The 17,477-nt window shown below is 38.1% G+C and overlaps 1 protein-coding gene across 1 annotated transcript in view; it reads right to left on the bottom strand.

The window, feature by feature from the left end:
- Nucleotides 1–15,773, bottom strand: part of zgc:77880 (zf-DHHC domain-containing protein) — a 32,079-nt gene extending 16,306 nt beyond the window's left edge. The window contains exons 1-5 of the mRNA XM_028821589.2: nt 15,539–15,773; nt 14,483–14,571; nt 14,323–14,396; nt 11,150–11,265; nt 8,269–8,330 (exon numbers count right to left, since the gene is read on the bottom strand). Of these exons, the coding sequence (XP_028677422.1) occupies nt 8,269–8,330; nt 11,150–11,265; nt 14,323–14,396; nt 14,483–14,571; nt 15,539–15,663 (466 nt within the window). The 5' untranslated portion in view covers nt 15,664–15,773. The remainder of the gene's footprint in view (nt 1–8,268; nt 8,331–11,149; nt 11,266–14,322; nt 14,397–14,482; nt 14,572–15,538) is intronic.
- Nucleotides 15,774–17,477: the final 1,704 nt, after the last annotated feature.

The raw sequence follows: 17,477 nt of genomic DNA, 5'->3' as shown, positions 1-17,477 counted from the left end.
TTCAAATGGCTGAAATCAGAATGTGCTGGTCAACAAAACGTTTACCATATGGACAGAAAAATCACGAGTGAGTAATGTTTCAGTTTATTTCTCAGGTGTCTGCTTTTTGTTAACAGCAATTCACCTGCCACTTTGCACAGGAGAAATCATTTTTACTTTCTCATATACGAAGTATAGTAATCATGAAAAAATTCGACTTCGATATTTTGATGAGTCTTGATGTTATAGACTAACCAGTGTCCAACAATACTGTTTTTTGGAATTGTGTGTATACGCGCACGCATGTATGTCTGTGTCTGCCTGTGTGTATAAACACAATAACTCAAAAACTCAACTAGATAGATGGATGAAATTTGGCATGTGGATGTTACACCACAATTATAGATCTGTATTAACTTTTGGGCCAAATCCATCACCCGGAAGTGGTACTTTACCTGAACACAGACTCTGCAGCTGTATGAAAAAAAAAAACGAGTATGATTTTTTCAACTTTACTTTTATAATAATTGTTCAATATATAATTAATTTGATTTGTTGTTGATGGTTCCTTAATGTACATAATATAAAAAATAATCATTGTCTTGCGGTTTAATCCTCAAATATCCATCCCCATATCTGAGCATACAAGAAAGCTGAGGGGAGTCCACTCCCGGTTTTTGATAATAAAACGACACTGATCGAGAGACTGACTAGGTCATCGTACAAGATCAGCATATTGTTGCTGACCAATTGCTTTTGCTTTAAAAACATTGTTTAACAACGAAGCGATACAAACAAAGGTAGAGAGTCTGACAAGTGATGAAAAACTAAACATACTAATGGGTTTTTGTATTTATTCCATATTTATTAATTTATCTTTTTTAGTTCATATTCACAACTCAAAATACCTGATATTGTGAATCTAATCCATTAGCAGAATTATATTTTAAAATATTTGTCTCCTTTTTTCAATGTTTTTCTCTCTCAAAATAGATAGTTGACATATCATATTCTTTTTGTTCTTAACATCAGCCATATCATACATATTGCATACCAGGGATTTATCCTGCCTTCAATCCAAACCTGCTGCGGTAGGCTCCAGATTTCCTGCAATCCTACTCTGGATAAACAGGTTTAGGTAATGTATATGTTGTTCTTAATCTCAGACGCTGTCTCTGTTGCTTTATGCCTGTCCGTACTCCTATTACCTGCTCTTACTCTGCTCATTATCGGTTTACTGTCCTTTATGGTGGTCTGTTCAAGACTCGCTGTCCCTAACCTTGACACTAATGCTTGTTGTTCTTTGTTTCCCTCAATACAGCTAGGTGGGGTCTGCACACTCATTCAAGTCTAAGAGCCCTGTTCTTCCTAAGCCCCTGTGATTTTCATGAGAAAATATTTTAAAAATTATGAAATTGTGTAAAATTGTTCATATTCAGTGTCTAGTTTGATTATGCTTGTTTTTATCAGACAAAAACAAAACCAGATAGTAAACCAGGCAGTGTAGTAAGCTTCCACTAGCATTAAACTCGTATCCAAATCTGTTAAGTGTACAGTTCTGTCTGATTGTGACACAAAACTAATTCCGTAGGCGCTCCATGCCATAATTACTAAAACTGAAACTAATATATATATAAAAATAAAATAGAAATGTCTTTGTGAAATAAAAACTAAACTAAAACTAAAAATACACGACGAAGGAAAACTAAAACTAAACTGAATTTCCAAGTAAGATCAGAAAAAATATAGAAATAAAAACTAATATAAAAAGGCAAAACTATAATAACCTTGCTGCAAACAATGACACTCCAAATTTAACTTTCCAGCAACACATTTCTTTCACTACCTTCAAATTAGAAACTGTTAAACAAAACCTGCCCAATTCTCCTCACCTCCCACCTACCTCTATGCCAGAAAAAATAATGATCATTCTTGAGGGCTCAGATAGCATCTCCATAATATATTAAACCATTTTACAGTCCCTCCCTTTCAAAGATCCAAGAGTACAGTGGGAAAGGATCTCTCACTCAACATCTCAGAAAAGGAATGGGAGGTAGCAATACACAGAACTCACTTCCTAAGTCCAAAGCATCTAATTATTCAATTTAAAATTATATAACCAAGCGCATCTGTCTCATTTAAAATTGTCCAAAATGTTTCCAGGGCAAGATCCAACCTGTGAACGCTGCAATCAAGTTCGAGCCTCACTAGGCCACATGTTTTGGGCCTGCACCACATTAACATCATTCTGGACCAAAATCTTTAAATGTCTTTCAGACAGCCTTGGAGTCACAATTCCTCCTAATCCACTAACAGCTGTGTTTGGTGTACTTCCAGATACGCTTAACGTGGAGAATCATAAACAAACTGTAATTGACTTTACTACACTATTGGCACGTAGACATATCTTGCTCAACTGGAAGAATCCTAACTCTCCTATTTTAAGTCAGTGATGTTATATACTACTAGCTGATTACCCAGTGGCTTCGCTCACTGAGTGCAAGGGAAAAAAATAAAATGTTGTCTAAGTTATTAAACAGTAACACATTAACATTTTAAGAAGTAAAGATACATTGAGCACTACTGGAATGGTTTCGGGTAAACTACATTTTAAAGGCGCTACAACACAACAGGTAAGTAATACTAACAGCAGCTAAAATGTATTTGGATCATCTCTCGGTAGTAGATCCCTTTTGAAAGGTGCTACACGACAGCTGTGGTATAGAAATTACATTTTCTATGTGAACGTCCAAATTTCTGCCTGTGGTAATGTGCCTTACTGGCATTACCAGCAATTAAAGAAAATTAGTTTTGTGTCCTCTGCAGTGTTAAGAGAGAAAGGCTTTGGTTTGGGATAAAAGGTATAATGAAAGGAAATTTGCCTTTTGCTTTTATATAGTGTAGAGAGACGTCTTCGCTGACGATATGAGCGCCTTTTGGGGAGCGTTGCGGCGGGTCTTGTGTAGACTGGAGAGACGGCCCTGCCATTAACTGGCCAGGATGGCACTGTCGGTCCTCCACTTCTGCGCGTGCCTCCCGCGACCTCATAACTGTATACGAAAAGAAAGTGCGAAGCGTCTTAATATTAGTTTGCCGCGGTCTAGAAAAGGGATCCCGTGTTTGCAGTTGTCTGGCTATAGCTTAGGGGAAGGAGGAAAAAAAATAAAAGTGCTTACTTTCACTTAAGGCAGAAGCGCAGTCACCGTTTCAAAGGCTGGCACAGTTATGTGCGAGCCGGCTGATAGACTTTTATAGTATTTTTGCAGGGCAGGAGACGCCACTTTTTGCAGACATGTTCACATCATTGCGTGCCTACGGAGGGATGACGTGGAACAGGTTAATTGGTCGGCGCGAGTCTCGCCGAATACAAAAAAGAATTACAGTGCCTGACAACCTTGCACTATGTGCCTGTGATTCAAGAGAAAAATAATTCTGATAAATGTGGACGCTGCCCTTCCGTGCTTAACGGGCAGAAGGTCCAAACAATTCCCAAGTCCAACACTTTACATGAAGAAGTCTGTACATCTTCTTAGATGTAAACTCTCCATCTTCTTAAAATAATTGATTACAAAAGCAACCTTGAATGTTGCGGGGTTTTAGTGACCCGAACTCACCTTAAGGGACAGTAAGTAGTCGTGCAGGGCACTTTACAAACAGAGTCCTGCTTCGATGGCGCCGATTACACTCATTCGCAAAGATTTCCACTCTCCCAGGAGCCGATGGGGCACTTGAAGTGTCACAAACAGTGCGAGAAGAGAGGACGCTGCCCAAAACTGTGACGCTCCCGACCTGGCAGAGCAGCCCGACATTCCGTGCCTCCCAGCGTCCACTTTGTTCTCAACATAATTTCCATATCGCGTGGTCATACGTAATTTATGTTTCATACATAATTTCCATATCGCGTGGTCATACGTCATTTCCGTTTCAAACGTGAAAAGAATTTTATATATATATAGATTTGAAATTGGAAAAAAATCAAATTCTCACTTAGAGGATCTGTGCAGAATGTTTTCAAAACCTGGCAGGAACTAATCAATAGCATTTTAGAATATGCATTTTAATTGAAGAAACAGATTCTCTCACCTCTTTTTTTCCTTTATTTTTAATTATTTATTAATTTATCTATTTACTTATTTTTACTAGCTTAAAGTTTTACTCTGCTGGCCTAGCTCTGTTTCTCATGGGTGAAGGTTGATTTGCTTTGAACTAAGTCTTGTTAATTTGACTTATTTGTATGGAATATTATTTGTTATTAAAATCAATAAAATCCAAAAAAAAAATATATATATATATATTGTTGTAATATTCTAATAAGAGATAGCATCTAAAATGACAGAAGTGTCACTACATAAAAAGTGAGGTGTAACCTAAAAATGATGAATCATTTGAAGTATCTAGTAAAAGAAATAAAAGCCTTTTAGTCCTGAACTTTTAACATTCCATATCACTAAAATGGCATTCTCCATGAAAGTATTAAGTAGTGGCTACTGCATGAATGCAGATGTGAAAAACGTGCTTAACATCAAGATTCACTTATAGAGAAGACTACAAAATAAGATGCTAGCTGCTTATAATTTCCTATTGGGGACAAATAAAGTATATCTAACTATCTATATGTACCCTGAAAAACTAACATGTGCAAACATCTGCAAAATACTGTAACTGATCTACTAAAGATATGGGACATGGCACAGCAGTAAACATATAACACCTTCATGACTGTCTAACTTGAAGGATGAAAATGAGAGCTTGCCAGTATTTCCTTATACTTTAATGCCTACTTATTCATCTTGTTTAAAGTATTTTACAGAATACGGACTCGAACCCGCAACTTCTTGATTACAAGGCAGCAGTTCTTACCTCTGCACCAGCCAAGCAGACAAGTTAACTTTCTGTCAATTGATATCTGGGTTTGGGTTTTTACTCATTGACAGCAACATGTAAATTGAATGATTTATTTGTCTTTGGTTATATTGTTGAATAAAAGCACACTTGTCAGGTTATACCTTTTGTGAAAGTGTTTGATATTTTGACTTTAGTCTTCACACATTATACACTTCATGTCAGCATTTTGTCATTATTACAACAACATGAAAAAATGTTAAATGTTCAACATTTCTTGCCTCACATTTCCTGTCACCTGCATTTACCCAGATTGTTGTAAACACAGAACACACATGAAATGTATGTATTCCAAATAACGATATATTATTATTTACCCTATACAATTCCAGACACCTCACACCCAGATAAACAGACTTGAGCTGGGAAAACTGCATCGGACTTGACTTCAGCTGCGTCGGTGGGGGATGGGATACCAGGATGCTTGTTCTGATTGACAGATTTGCAAAACAAAGACGCTGATGAAGAGGTGCGATGGAATTTAAGGTGGCCCGACATTATGACTTTTTTCATAGGCTTCAAGGATTCTAGTGATAAGGAACGCACATGTTCAGCAAAAATGCTTAGGCAAGCTATGGCATATGAATAATGCTCAACTGAAATTAAGACTAAGAAAACATTCCTCACTCCATTAGAATACCAACTCCAGCCCAATCTATTGACAAAGATGGATTCATCCCATTTGCGCCAATATTTGACCTTACCATCTATGTTATACCAGAAAAGGAGACTTGCCAGACCAGGGGCCTCATGTATAAACGGTGCGCACGCACAAAAATGTTGCGTACTAACATTTTCACGCTCAAATTGCGATGTACAAAACCTAAACTTGGCATAACTGCATACTGTTTATTAGTTTAAGGCATCTGATTGTAATTAACCTGTAACAATATATTGATCCAGGGAATAGCCAAAGTATTCCAAATACCATAGCTGCTTTAGCGTTGTTACTCTCACTGCACCTTCTTTTCTTCTTTCATCTGCTCCCGTTAGGGGCTGCCTCAGCAGATCATCTTTTTCCATATTACTCTCACTGCACCACTCGGAGTATTTATATCACTATATCTGAGTGGGGAATCACAGATCTACAGCAGCTGATCAGAAAGAGAATTATCGGTATACAGCATCAAGCACACGCTGCCTCAGCCATGCTGCCTATTTGAACTGCTCTCACATGGCAAACACTTCAAAGCCTTTCCTGTATGGACCTCACGGTTCAGAAAGTTTCATCCCAAGAACTATAAACGCACTCAATCAGTCAATCAAGTGCTCCTTGTAGAACTGTTTGTACTTATAAGTACAATTACCTCACTGTAAACTTGCGATAGTTATAATATTGCACAACCTGCGCCACTTTATAAAGCGCGTATTTACATATGACGACAATATCATTTTTAAGATGAAATGCAGCAAAATATGTTTATTATATTATACAGATAAAACTTTAACTTCATTTAAATAATCTATATTGTTAATAATTAAACATGTGAGGACACGGTGCCGCAGAGCTAGCGAGGAGCTGGCGCAACATTCACAGATTGTTCCTGCCTCGCACTGTATTCTTGCTGGCGTGACACTGCAGAAGGATAGATGGATAGAATAATTAAAACACGTACTACGAAGATATTTCAATGTTCCTTAAGAGTTTTGAAGAATCGCAGTTCTAAGCTTACAGATGGCTTAACGTCTGTTACAGAGGTGATTTTGTGGCAATTCAGTATTTGGAGAAAGAAAAGTAAGGACAGGAATTGTGGGTTAGTACGTTTGAAAGAGACCGACCTGCTACAATAAAGTATTTCATCGAAGGTTGTGCATGGCGCAGCAAGCATCTTGCGTGAGACATGAACAATCACTGCGCAACCGTGTTCCCATGTTTAATAACATGCTTTAACTCCTATCATCATGAAAATGATATCACGTATACATCTCAGTATTTTAAATTATTCAGAGAGCTGTAATATTACGAATGTAATGGATTCTGTGTCCTGTCAGAAGACGAGAAAGCCCGGAAGCACGTAGTGATTCACGCACACAGAACATCAAATACAAAACAAAGTATTTAATGTGCTACTTTAGTTACGATGGGATTTGAGAAACTAGTAAATTAAATGATTTTAAGATGAAGTTTATGATGTTCTACTTTAATGACAAAATAAACTACGTGATTAAAGTGGAAATTTAGAGATTAAAGTTGACATTTTCTGCTTTTTTTCCCCACTGTATACCTATTTTTTTTCCTCTGTACCCTAATAAGTTTTCATATGACACTCAGACGGTGGGCTACGACTCGCCTTTTCACGGCGACTTTGATATGTGACAACTTCTTTTTTTATTTCGGCACTGTGCGACTTTGTGAACTTGAGCTTTCAAGTTTCTCCGCCACTCTATGTCACTCGATCAACTTCCTTTTGTTGTTTTTACCACTATTTAAACCAACAAACAGTACGTTTTTCCTTGCCTCCACTTGGTATTCGCTGAAATTCTTCTATTTTCCCTTGTGCTTTTGCCATTGCCTTTTCACAGAAGGCTGACCTTAAGGGCTATTTATATTGATTTGCATATTCAAAGAGGCGTAATTCTGGGAGGAGTTGGGGTGGGACAGCAGGCATGTGCACGTGCGTTACTTTTCACGCTGAACGGGATTTATGTAGCGGCAGAACGTGGAAGTTGGCGTTCGCACAGATTTATGCATCTTTGTTTTTTTGCGCATATGAACATTTCCGCTTTTGAGCTTACGCCATGTAATAGTGTGAGTTCTACGCACGGCGTTATACATGACGCCCCGGTGACATTTTCCAATCTTCATTCCTCCAGTTATGCTGATAATGCACTCAATTGTGATCTCATCTTTGAGAGTGTAAACCTACTATACATGTCCACTGCTATAACAAAGCCCAAAGCGTTCTGTGTTACGAAGTTATTTTTACATTGGTGGCTTTTCTGTTTGTTTCAAATAGCCAGGACATTCTCCTATAACATTTCACATTCACTCACAGAACTCATACCATTTCCTGTAAACTGTAGATTTTTAGTAGGTGGACAGATTGACAGCTATTTCAGACATGCTGAAACCATTAAGAGGTCTAGCACAACAATCATAACAAAAGTCAAAGTTGCTTAAACCACATATTTCCCAATTCTCATGTTTGATCAGACAGCAACTGAATCTCTTGACCATGTCTGCAATATATACATAACGAATCAGAGCCACATGCCTAGTAGTTTCAAGGAAAAAACAACTTCCATTAACAAGCATGTGTACCCAGTAAAATGGCAAATTAATGTATATATTTGTCACACAACTATTCGAATCATTTTAAACTAACAAACTCTTAGAATAGAAAATAAAAAGAAGGTAATTGTTTTAATAAAAAAAGAATCTCTTACCTGTGTAAAAAAGGAACTGTATGAAATACTTCTGATTAAGTTCTCCAACACAATTATTTATCCTAAAACATAGTTATAGTCAATAAAACTCTAATAAATACTGCAACTTCACACTCTAATGAATAAACTGAAATTGTTTTAATACTGTTCTCAGATTAAGTACACAAACTGCACCAATAATTTTTTTTCCAGATTATTGCTTGGCTTACTAACCCTAGAATTCAATGTTTTGTTTAATACAATTTATGCAGTTATTTAATACAATTTATTCAATTTTTAAATAAACTGTACACTTTCATTCCATTTCCTTGTATTGTACACACCAGGGGCCTCATGCATAACGCCGTGCGTAGAATTCGCACTATAACATGACATAAGCATAAAAGCGGAAATGTGCTTACGCACAAAAAAATCCAGATGCATAAATCTGTGTAAACGCCAACTTCCACATTCTTCCGCTACATAAATCCCAGTCAGCGTGAAAAGTAACGCATGTGCACGCACCTTCTGTCCCGCCCCAACTCCTCCCAGAATTACGCCTCTTTGAATATGCAAATCAATATACTGTAAATAGCCCTTAAGCTTAGCCTTCTGTGAAAAGGCAATGGCAAAAGCAAGAGGGAAAATAGAAAAATTTCAGCGAATACCAAGTGGAGGCAAAGAAAAACCATACTATTTGTTGGCTTAAACAGTGATATAAACAACAAAAGGAAGTTGATCGAGTGACATAGCATATCGAAGAAACTCGAAAGCTCCCGTTCACAAAGTCACATAGTGCCCGAAATAAAAAAAGAAGTTGTCACATATCAAAGTCGCCGTGAAAAGGCGAGTCGTAGCCCACCGTCTGAGTGTCATATGAAAGCTTATTAGGGTACAGAGGAAAAAAAAAAGGCACACAGTGGGGAAAAAGCACGAAAAGTCAACTTTAATCTCTAAATTTCCACTTCAATCACGTAGTTTATTTTGTCATTAAAGTAGAACATCATAAACTTCATCTTAATATCATTTAATTTACTAGTTTCTCAATCCCATCGTAACTAAAGTAGCACGTTAAATGCTTTGTTTTGTATTTAATCTTCTATGTGCTGTGTGTGTGTGAATCACTATGTGCTTCCGGGCTGTCTCTTCTTCCGACAGGACACAGAATCCATTACATTTGCGATATTACAGCTCTCTGAAGAATTAAAATACTGAGATGTATAAGTGATATCATTTTCATGATGATAGGAGTTAAAGTATGTTATTAAACATGGGAACACGGTGTTGCAGTGACTGTTCATGTCTCACGCAAGATGCTTCCTGCGCCATGCACGACCTTCGATGAAATACTTTATTGTAGCAGTACTGTCTCTTTCAAACGTAGTAATCTCCAATTCCTGTCCTTACTTTTCTTTCTCCAAATACCCAATCGCCACACAATCAGCTCTGTAATAGACGTTAAGCCATCTGTAAGCTTAGAACGCCAATTCTTCAAAACTTTTAAGGAACATTGAAATATCTTCGTAGTACGTGTTTTAATTATTCTATCCATCTATCCTTCCACAGTGTCGCGTCAGCACCAGCAAGACTACAGTGCGAGGCAGGAACAATCCGTGAACGGAGCGCCAGAGGCTTGCTAGCGCTGCGGCACTGTGTAGTTAAAGTTTTATCTGTATAATATAATAAATATATTTTGCTGCATTTCATCTTAAAAATGATATCGTCATCATATGTAAATACGCGCTTTATAAAGTGGCTCAGGTTGTGCAATATTATAACTGTATCGCAAGTTTACAGTGAGGTAATTGTACTTATAAGTACAAACAGTTCTACAAGGAGCACTTGATGGATTGATTGAGTGCGTTTAGAGTTCTTGGGATGAAACTGTGAACCGCGAGGTCAGTACAGGAAAGGCTCTGAGGCGTTTGTCATATTTGAGCAGTTCAATAGACAGCATGGCTAAGGCAGTGTGTGCTTGATGCTGTATACCGATAATTCTCTTTCTGATCAGCTGCTGTACAGCTGTGATTAACACTCAGATACAGTAATATAAATACTCCGAGTGGTGCAGTGAAAGTAATATGGAAAAAAATGATCCGCTGTGGCAACACCTTATGGGAGCAGCTGAAAGAAGAAGAAGAAGAAGAAGAAGAAGAAGGTGCAGTGAGAGTAACAACGCTAAAGCAGTTATGGTATTTGGAATAGTTTGACCATTTTGTGGACGATTATATTGTTACTGGTTAATTACAATCAGATACCTTAAACTAATAAACAATATACGGTTAATTTCAGTGTATTTATAAAGCCGCGTCAGGGATGTGGATCTAAAAAAGAAAGGATAACCACACAGGAACAGTAGCACTGCTTTGACGCTGGGTGCTGCGAGTCTGCAAAACCGAGCGGAGAACTTGCGAACGATAGGGTGTGAGCTACCCTGGAAATGTGTGTGGCTTACACCAAGTTTAGGTTTTATACATTGCGATTTGAACGTGGAAACGTTCTTATGCAACATTTTTGTGCGTACGCACCATTTATACATGAGGCCCCTGAAGAACATTACACAACCAAAATGTCTGTCAGTTTCTTTTCACATCACACAATGAATATTAGAAAATCATCCATTCCCCAATTTTATATACTCACAAATTATCCTTCTGCATTACAGCGAATTATAACATATTGATTCTAATTTGTTTCAGTTTGAAAATTTAAAAAAAAACAAGACATACTCTTAACTTAGTGAAAAAAAACATGAAATATTTTGGGGGTAAAACAAAGACAAATCTTACTGCATAATTTAAAACAATGTAGAAAATATGTTAACCTGATAGAACAATATTTTCCAAGACTAGCAGGAATTAATAATTTTCAAACACTAACATAACCAAACAAAAATGCTCACCATGGGCAGTGATGATCCATCCTCCTGATGCATCGCTGGCAGATTCTGCAGTGGTGTGCTCTGGGTGGTCTATATGTTTCACATCTGTTACAGAGGGTCCATCCTTCACATGATCCCTAACAACAGGCACATAGTGGTCACCATAAGAAATCTAGACTTCAGGGAGACAGCTCACATTCAGAAACCTCATAATCATAGATAATTTGTTACGGTAAAAATAACATCTAGACAGACCATATTTAATTATTATACAAACTAGGGGGCTCCGCCCCTTGCTCGCTTCGCTCGCCAACCCCTGGTGTTGGGTAACCCGAAATACATTGATGTATGAATGAGATATATTGGAGTGTAAAGGTGTAGATGACAAACAAAGGAAGTAAAGAACCCATAGCATGGCACATTAGAAAGATGTATTGGAATATTTCTTTATACACAACATATGTAATAAAGATGGCGTGTTGTCCTTGAATGAGTTTTCCTTGGTATGGAGTATCTATAACTTTAATGTCAGATGAACGCCAAACTCTTGAGAAGGCTACATAAAGTTGTCCATGTCCAAATACAGGCTCAGAGAGGTATATGCCAACTCTGTCCATGGTTTGTCCTTGGGATTTGTTGATTGTCATGGCAAATGCAGGTTTAATGGAAAATTGGCGTCGTTTAAGTGTAAAAGGTAATTCCAGCTCAGAACTTGTAAGGTCAACTCTAGGAATCAAAACAGTATTGTTAGAATGTGATCCTGTAAGTACTTTTGCCTCAGTAACATTGTCTGTCATGGTGTTGATGACTAAACATGTACCGTTCCATAAACCTTGTGTAGTATTAAGGTTTCTTAATAGCATGACTATTGTCCCAATTTTAAGGTTAAGATTGTGTTGTGGTAATCCGGCTGGGTTAATAGTGTTTAAATATTCTAAGGGGAAATTAAGATGCTCATTCTCGTCTTCAGAATCAACATTGTCAGTACTTAGAAAGAGGCGGCCTTCTCCAGGAAGTAACGCAATGAAATGGTTAATTATGCGATCAACGTCAATATTCTTTGGACATAATATAGCCCGGTGTGTTAATAGTGGTATCTGGTCTAATGTGATTGCTGTTCCAAACACCTCCGTCTCTAAGTCGTCGCAGATAAAGGCTTGAGGGATCTGAATAATATCTGGGTGAAGTCCATATGTATTGGTAAGGTTTCCATCTCCTAGCTGCAATAACCAATTGGAATATTTTGGATCTGGACATCGCATGTTTTGTACCAAATGTATTGTCTCAAAGTAATGCCAATTGTCTGTGTATTTCAAACTGGACTGAACAATAGCTGAACGCATGGCATGTGGAACAATAGCTAAGCATTGTCGAAAATCTCCTCCTAATAACAGTACTTTTCCTCCAAATAGAATATTATTATTCATTAACGTGTGGAGAAGTTTATCAATGGTGTTGAGTAAATGACTGGATGCCATTGTACATTCGTCTAAAATCAACAGGTTTGCAAGATGGATTTCTTGTGCATTGTTACTTTTCATTTTCATAGTTGATACCGATGTTTCCGTGATTGGGACTGGAAGTTTGAATAAGGAGTGACATGTGCGACCATTTATCAACAAATTAGCTGCTACTCCGGTTGTAGCTGATGCGATAATTAACTGTTGTTTTGCAGTAAAGAAATGTATAAGTGGTTCATAAAGGTATGTCCTTCTGCTTCCCCCAGGGCCGTCAAGAAAGTAGCATTTGGGTATCGGGCTGTCGTCTTCTGTGGCAAGAACAATCCTATTAAAAGCAGCAGATTGTAAGGTATTTAAACTGGAAATCATAGTTTGCGCAATATGTTGTTCCTCTTGCAGATTTATTGGTGTTGAATGTAGAGTTGGTAATGAATCAGGAACATTTGGTAAATTGAAGTTATCTAACATATATCCAAGGAGCATTAGAGCTAACTGAATGTCTGTAAGTGCATAGGCTTCACAGTTGATGCAGGAATCATCGTTTCCATGTAGCTTGTGGCATATGTCCTCTATCATTCCTCGTTTGTTTGTATTCCAGAGGTGCAATGGATCTGATGGGGAGGAGAATGCACAGATATAAGTAGCTCCGTTAGTTGAGCTGGATCGTTTTGGAGCCGTGACCGTGACTCCATTAGTTATCCGTTGTCTACCGTTAGTAATATGGATAATTGCACTTACTGTTAATACGGAGCGTTTTCTGTGGTTGTACTGTTAATAATGCATCACTGTAATGTGATTCACATATGCTATATGGTTTGGACGTGTGAGGATGCCGTACGTTTAATACGGAGAGTTCGTTTATTCTTATTACCTGGACCATGCTGTGTAGTGTGAAGGTTTAGTTCAGAAGCTCGTTGTAGGCGCCTGTGCCTTTTGTACTATCTTTGTGGACCTTTGCGGACTCCGTAGTGTCTTCCGTTTGACTCTGGGGTGCAGTGCAAAATCCTCTTTTCTGTGTGGCTGTGTCGTTAGTCGTTAGCTATGGGCGCGTTGTTGCTTCATGTCTTATTTACGTTAGTTGAGCTCTTTCGTTTTAGAGCCGTGACTCCGTCGTTCGCGGTGGATCAGACTTCGCTTACGGTTTATGAGACGCGCGCTGTAGGCACCTGCGCACTATGTCTCCTGGGTCCATCGCCGTGTACCTGCGTCCGTGCCTACGGTTTATGAGACGCGCGCTGTAGGCGCCTGCGCACTATGTCTCCTGGGTCCATCGCCGTGTACCTGTGTCCGTGCCTTCCGGTTTACCATTCTCGGTTAGTAATATGGATTATTCTAGTGATGGCCATTGGATGCTCCAGTAACAAGCAAATGCAAAGTAAAGTGCCCAGGCTAGTATCTGAGGACTTTAGAACTATAAAAATTGTGTGACTATTGAGCCTTCCCAAACCACATTAAATAATTTATTACAAAACAATTCAAAACCAAACAAAATCAGAAAAATAATTACTAAACGTAAAATAGCAATGGATTAAACAGATGCCATTAAAGCTTCACCCTAAACAAGTGCCTCTTCTCGTATATACAAAAAGCTTTTCTGGAATTGGCATTTGCTAAAAGGAAACTTATATAAGGAAATTAAACAATACCATATCATAAAATTACAGTGCCTGCACTAATAAGGATGAGCATGAATTCAAGTGTTCATTATTAACAGAGATTTAAAGGTGTACATACTCTTTCATTTTTTCGAGTAGGCTGAGATCTCAGATCAGAGAAGTCAATAGCAGCTCCTGGCAGAGGAACAAGTCCTGAATGAGGAAACAAAAGTCAGTCAGGCAAACAAACAAGAGACAAGCTTCACTGACAAGTTTATAATAAAAAAACCGCAAAATACCTGGATCTGAAAAGACAGCTTTGGAGTGGCAAGCCAGCAGCAAGAACAGGATAAGATTAAACACAAGTCCATGAAGAGAACACCAGACACTACGGGGAGTACAAGAAATAAACTCCTTAACAAGAAATAATGCACAAGTTATCAGGAGGAAGGTGTCTTGACCTCTGTATTATATTGTAAAGACAAATCAATTTTAAAGTAAACTGAAAAGAGAAAATAGAATTTAATAATGCATACACTCGTTTTCTCACTTGGTTACCTATGAATAGTTCAGTAATGACAATAAGCCACATAAACACTGTGAAGTGTTTCACAGGGGTGAAAAAAAAAAAAACAAGTTTAAAACCCAGTAGACATGCATCTAGCACCAGACAACACAATCTGTAATTTAGACTTGCTAAACATATAATTAAATTGTTATTCAAAAACAAACTAGATTCTAAAAGGCAAGATGTAATGTGATGAATACAAAAGCAATAGACGTCTAAAGCAGCTATTTGGTGGATGGGGAACCATATTAAAAAAAAAAAAAAAAACAACACCTCACAGTAACTTCTCGGCACTGTCTGCTTTACAAGATCAGCTTAAGAACAAATAAGTAGTCCTACTTAACAATTGAGTATTCAGTATTAAAAATTAATGGTTACAATTTTCCACAAAAACAGATTTAACAGATTTGCCAGGCCTGTTTACTTTGTTATACTGTATTCTTATTTTCGCCTTAAAGTAACGCTTTAAAGCCGTGCACTTCTCTAATTTCTACGCTGTAGCAATATAATGCCAGCCGCAGTCTTCTCTTTATCTGAGGCTGATTAACTGATGTCACCTTAAGAATTCCATTCATTTCCAGGTGTTCATACTTAATGAGATACAACCATGTAGAATAACTCAGTAGCCTAAGCGATTAGAAATATATGAACAACTTTAAGTGAGGGTATTTCGTTAGGACTTCCCCACCCTAGTAAACAAAACACCACTACAAATTCCCTTTGCATTTTCTGCATAGAAACGGTCACCAGCTAAATTTTCTGCGTCCTCTTAGATATTAGTTGTTACCTGTTTGAATAGGCTGTGAGCAGCACGTATTGAATGACAACGTAGTCGGCGTATAAAACACTGCAGTATGTCAATATCATACAAATAAACCCACACGGGTCCCGTCTGCAACGAAAGAGCGCCATCTTTACAGTTTCAGGCACCGCGGCTTCCGGGGTGCTTCACGGAGTCAGCTTTGACGTAATTACGCCTCGACGTTCGTCTGTCCAATCCGAGCTATGGGGTGTTCACAACCTTCAAGGCAAGCAAGCATACAACTGCTAAAGCCAATTGTTTTTTCTTGGTGGAGAATTGCGTGTTGCGGTGGCCTGGCGCCCAATGTTGGCTGACTTTAGTTCCAGCAGACCCCCGTGACCCAGTAGTTAGGATATAGCGGGTTGGATAATGAATGGATGGATGAAGAATGACGCGATTTCGGCAGTGTTTCTTCGATTATTATTATTAAAAGTACTTTATAGGATAATACTGTTGCCACAGCCAATATCGTGGCTAAGCCAAGACGTAGGCCAGTGTTATGTGGTGTGTATGCGTGTTTGTATTAAGGAATTTCATCTCAATGTGGAATTTTATGTATGTGTACTGGTTTATATGAAATAATAATTATAATAATTGTTTACATTTATATAACACTTTTGTCATTACTCCGTGCGCTTATGTATGTGGGCTTTTGTGTGAAGTATTTGGGATATGGTGGACACAACAATGGGTACAATTACCTTATCAATTCTCCAAAGCAGCATATTTTATTTCTCAGTTCTGTGTAATTCTGCATTTTATTTGTGACTAGCCGTACCCGGCCACGCGTTGCTGTGGCTTAGTCTGGTTAAATGGAAAAGAAAAAAAAGAGAAAGCGCATGTTTCTAATATGTTTAATTTCACAATGCTTGTGGGTATACAGTATTTTTTGTTGTTCCATTGTCTGAATTGTCTGATGTTTACACGCAAATCTTGCAATGATCAATCAAGTGCCTCGAGCGATTTTTTGTGCGCCATTGTGCATTCATCACAAACAATAAGTTTGCATTTCTGCAATACTTTTCCCATGCTGGATGCTTTAGAAATGTTGCACATGGGAGTTTCAATGAATTGCATGTTCAATGGCAATTTCAAAGCAGAATGAGCAGTTCTTCCACCTGGTAGCAATGTCGCAGCTATTCTCGGACGAAGCAAGAGATAAGGCTATGTCATTTTGGGATCGAATTGCTGCCAGAATCAATCTAATTAGGAACGTTTTACCAGTTCCTCCTGGCGCATCTAAGAAGATTTCTCCAACCCTGTTATTGACAGTTTGCATTATTTGATCGTAAATGCCTTTTTGCTCAAGCGTTAGCTTAGGAATATTTGATTGCATATACGACATAAGATCACCCGTGTTGTAATTTTGTTCACGACGCAATTCTACATCGAACGAAGCAGCAGCAAATCGATTCGGTGATGGCATTCCCAATTGATTGATAACTTTGTTCGCGATTTCTAAGCACAAATCTTCAATCATTATCAACGCTTCATTGTAGATTTCTGCTGTGAAATCCATGTTCATATTTGAATTTTCTTTTGTGTATTTGACGGAAAATATCTTCAGCCATGTGCGATTTATATTTCTCCCATAACTGTGTTGGAGATGAAGGAAAGCAGGCGGTCAATATGATTGCAAACAATGCACGAATTTGATTCGGATGTGACGTGTTGCACGCGTCATTAATGCATACAACCCAGTGTCGGTCGTTCTCCAATAAATTCAGAGCTTGACATGCACTGCGGAAAGTGGCATGTGTAACGCCGTTGACGCAAACGTGTCATTTTGACATAACGTGAAGAAAGCAGTTAACATCGTAGCCAGTGGATTCAGGGGTATTTGTTTCACATTTGCAGCTGTGAAATAAACACGTTGTCCATTTTCTAGATGTACTGCTAAGTGAACAACAGCTGGACTTCGTTC

The sequence above is a fragment of the Erpetoichthys calabaricus genome, chromosome 16, assembly GCF_900747795.2.
Source record: "Erpetoichthys calabaricus chromosome 16, fErpCal1.3, whole genome shotgun sequence".
In the NCBI taxonomy this organism is placed as follows: domain Eukaryota; kingdom Metazoa; phylum Chordata; class Cladistia; order Polypteriformes; family Polypteridae; genus Erpetoichthys; species Erpetoichthys calabaricus.
This window is presented reverse-complemented; position numbering and strand designations above follow the sequence as displayed.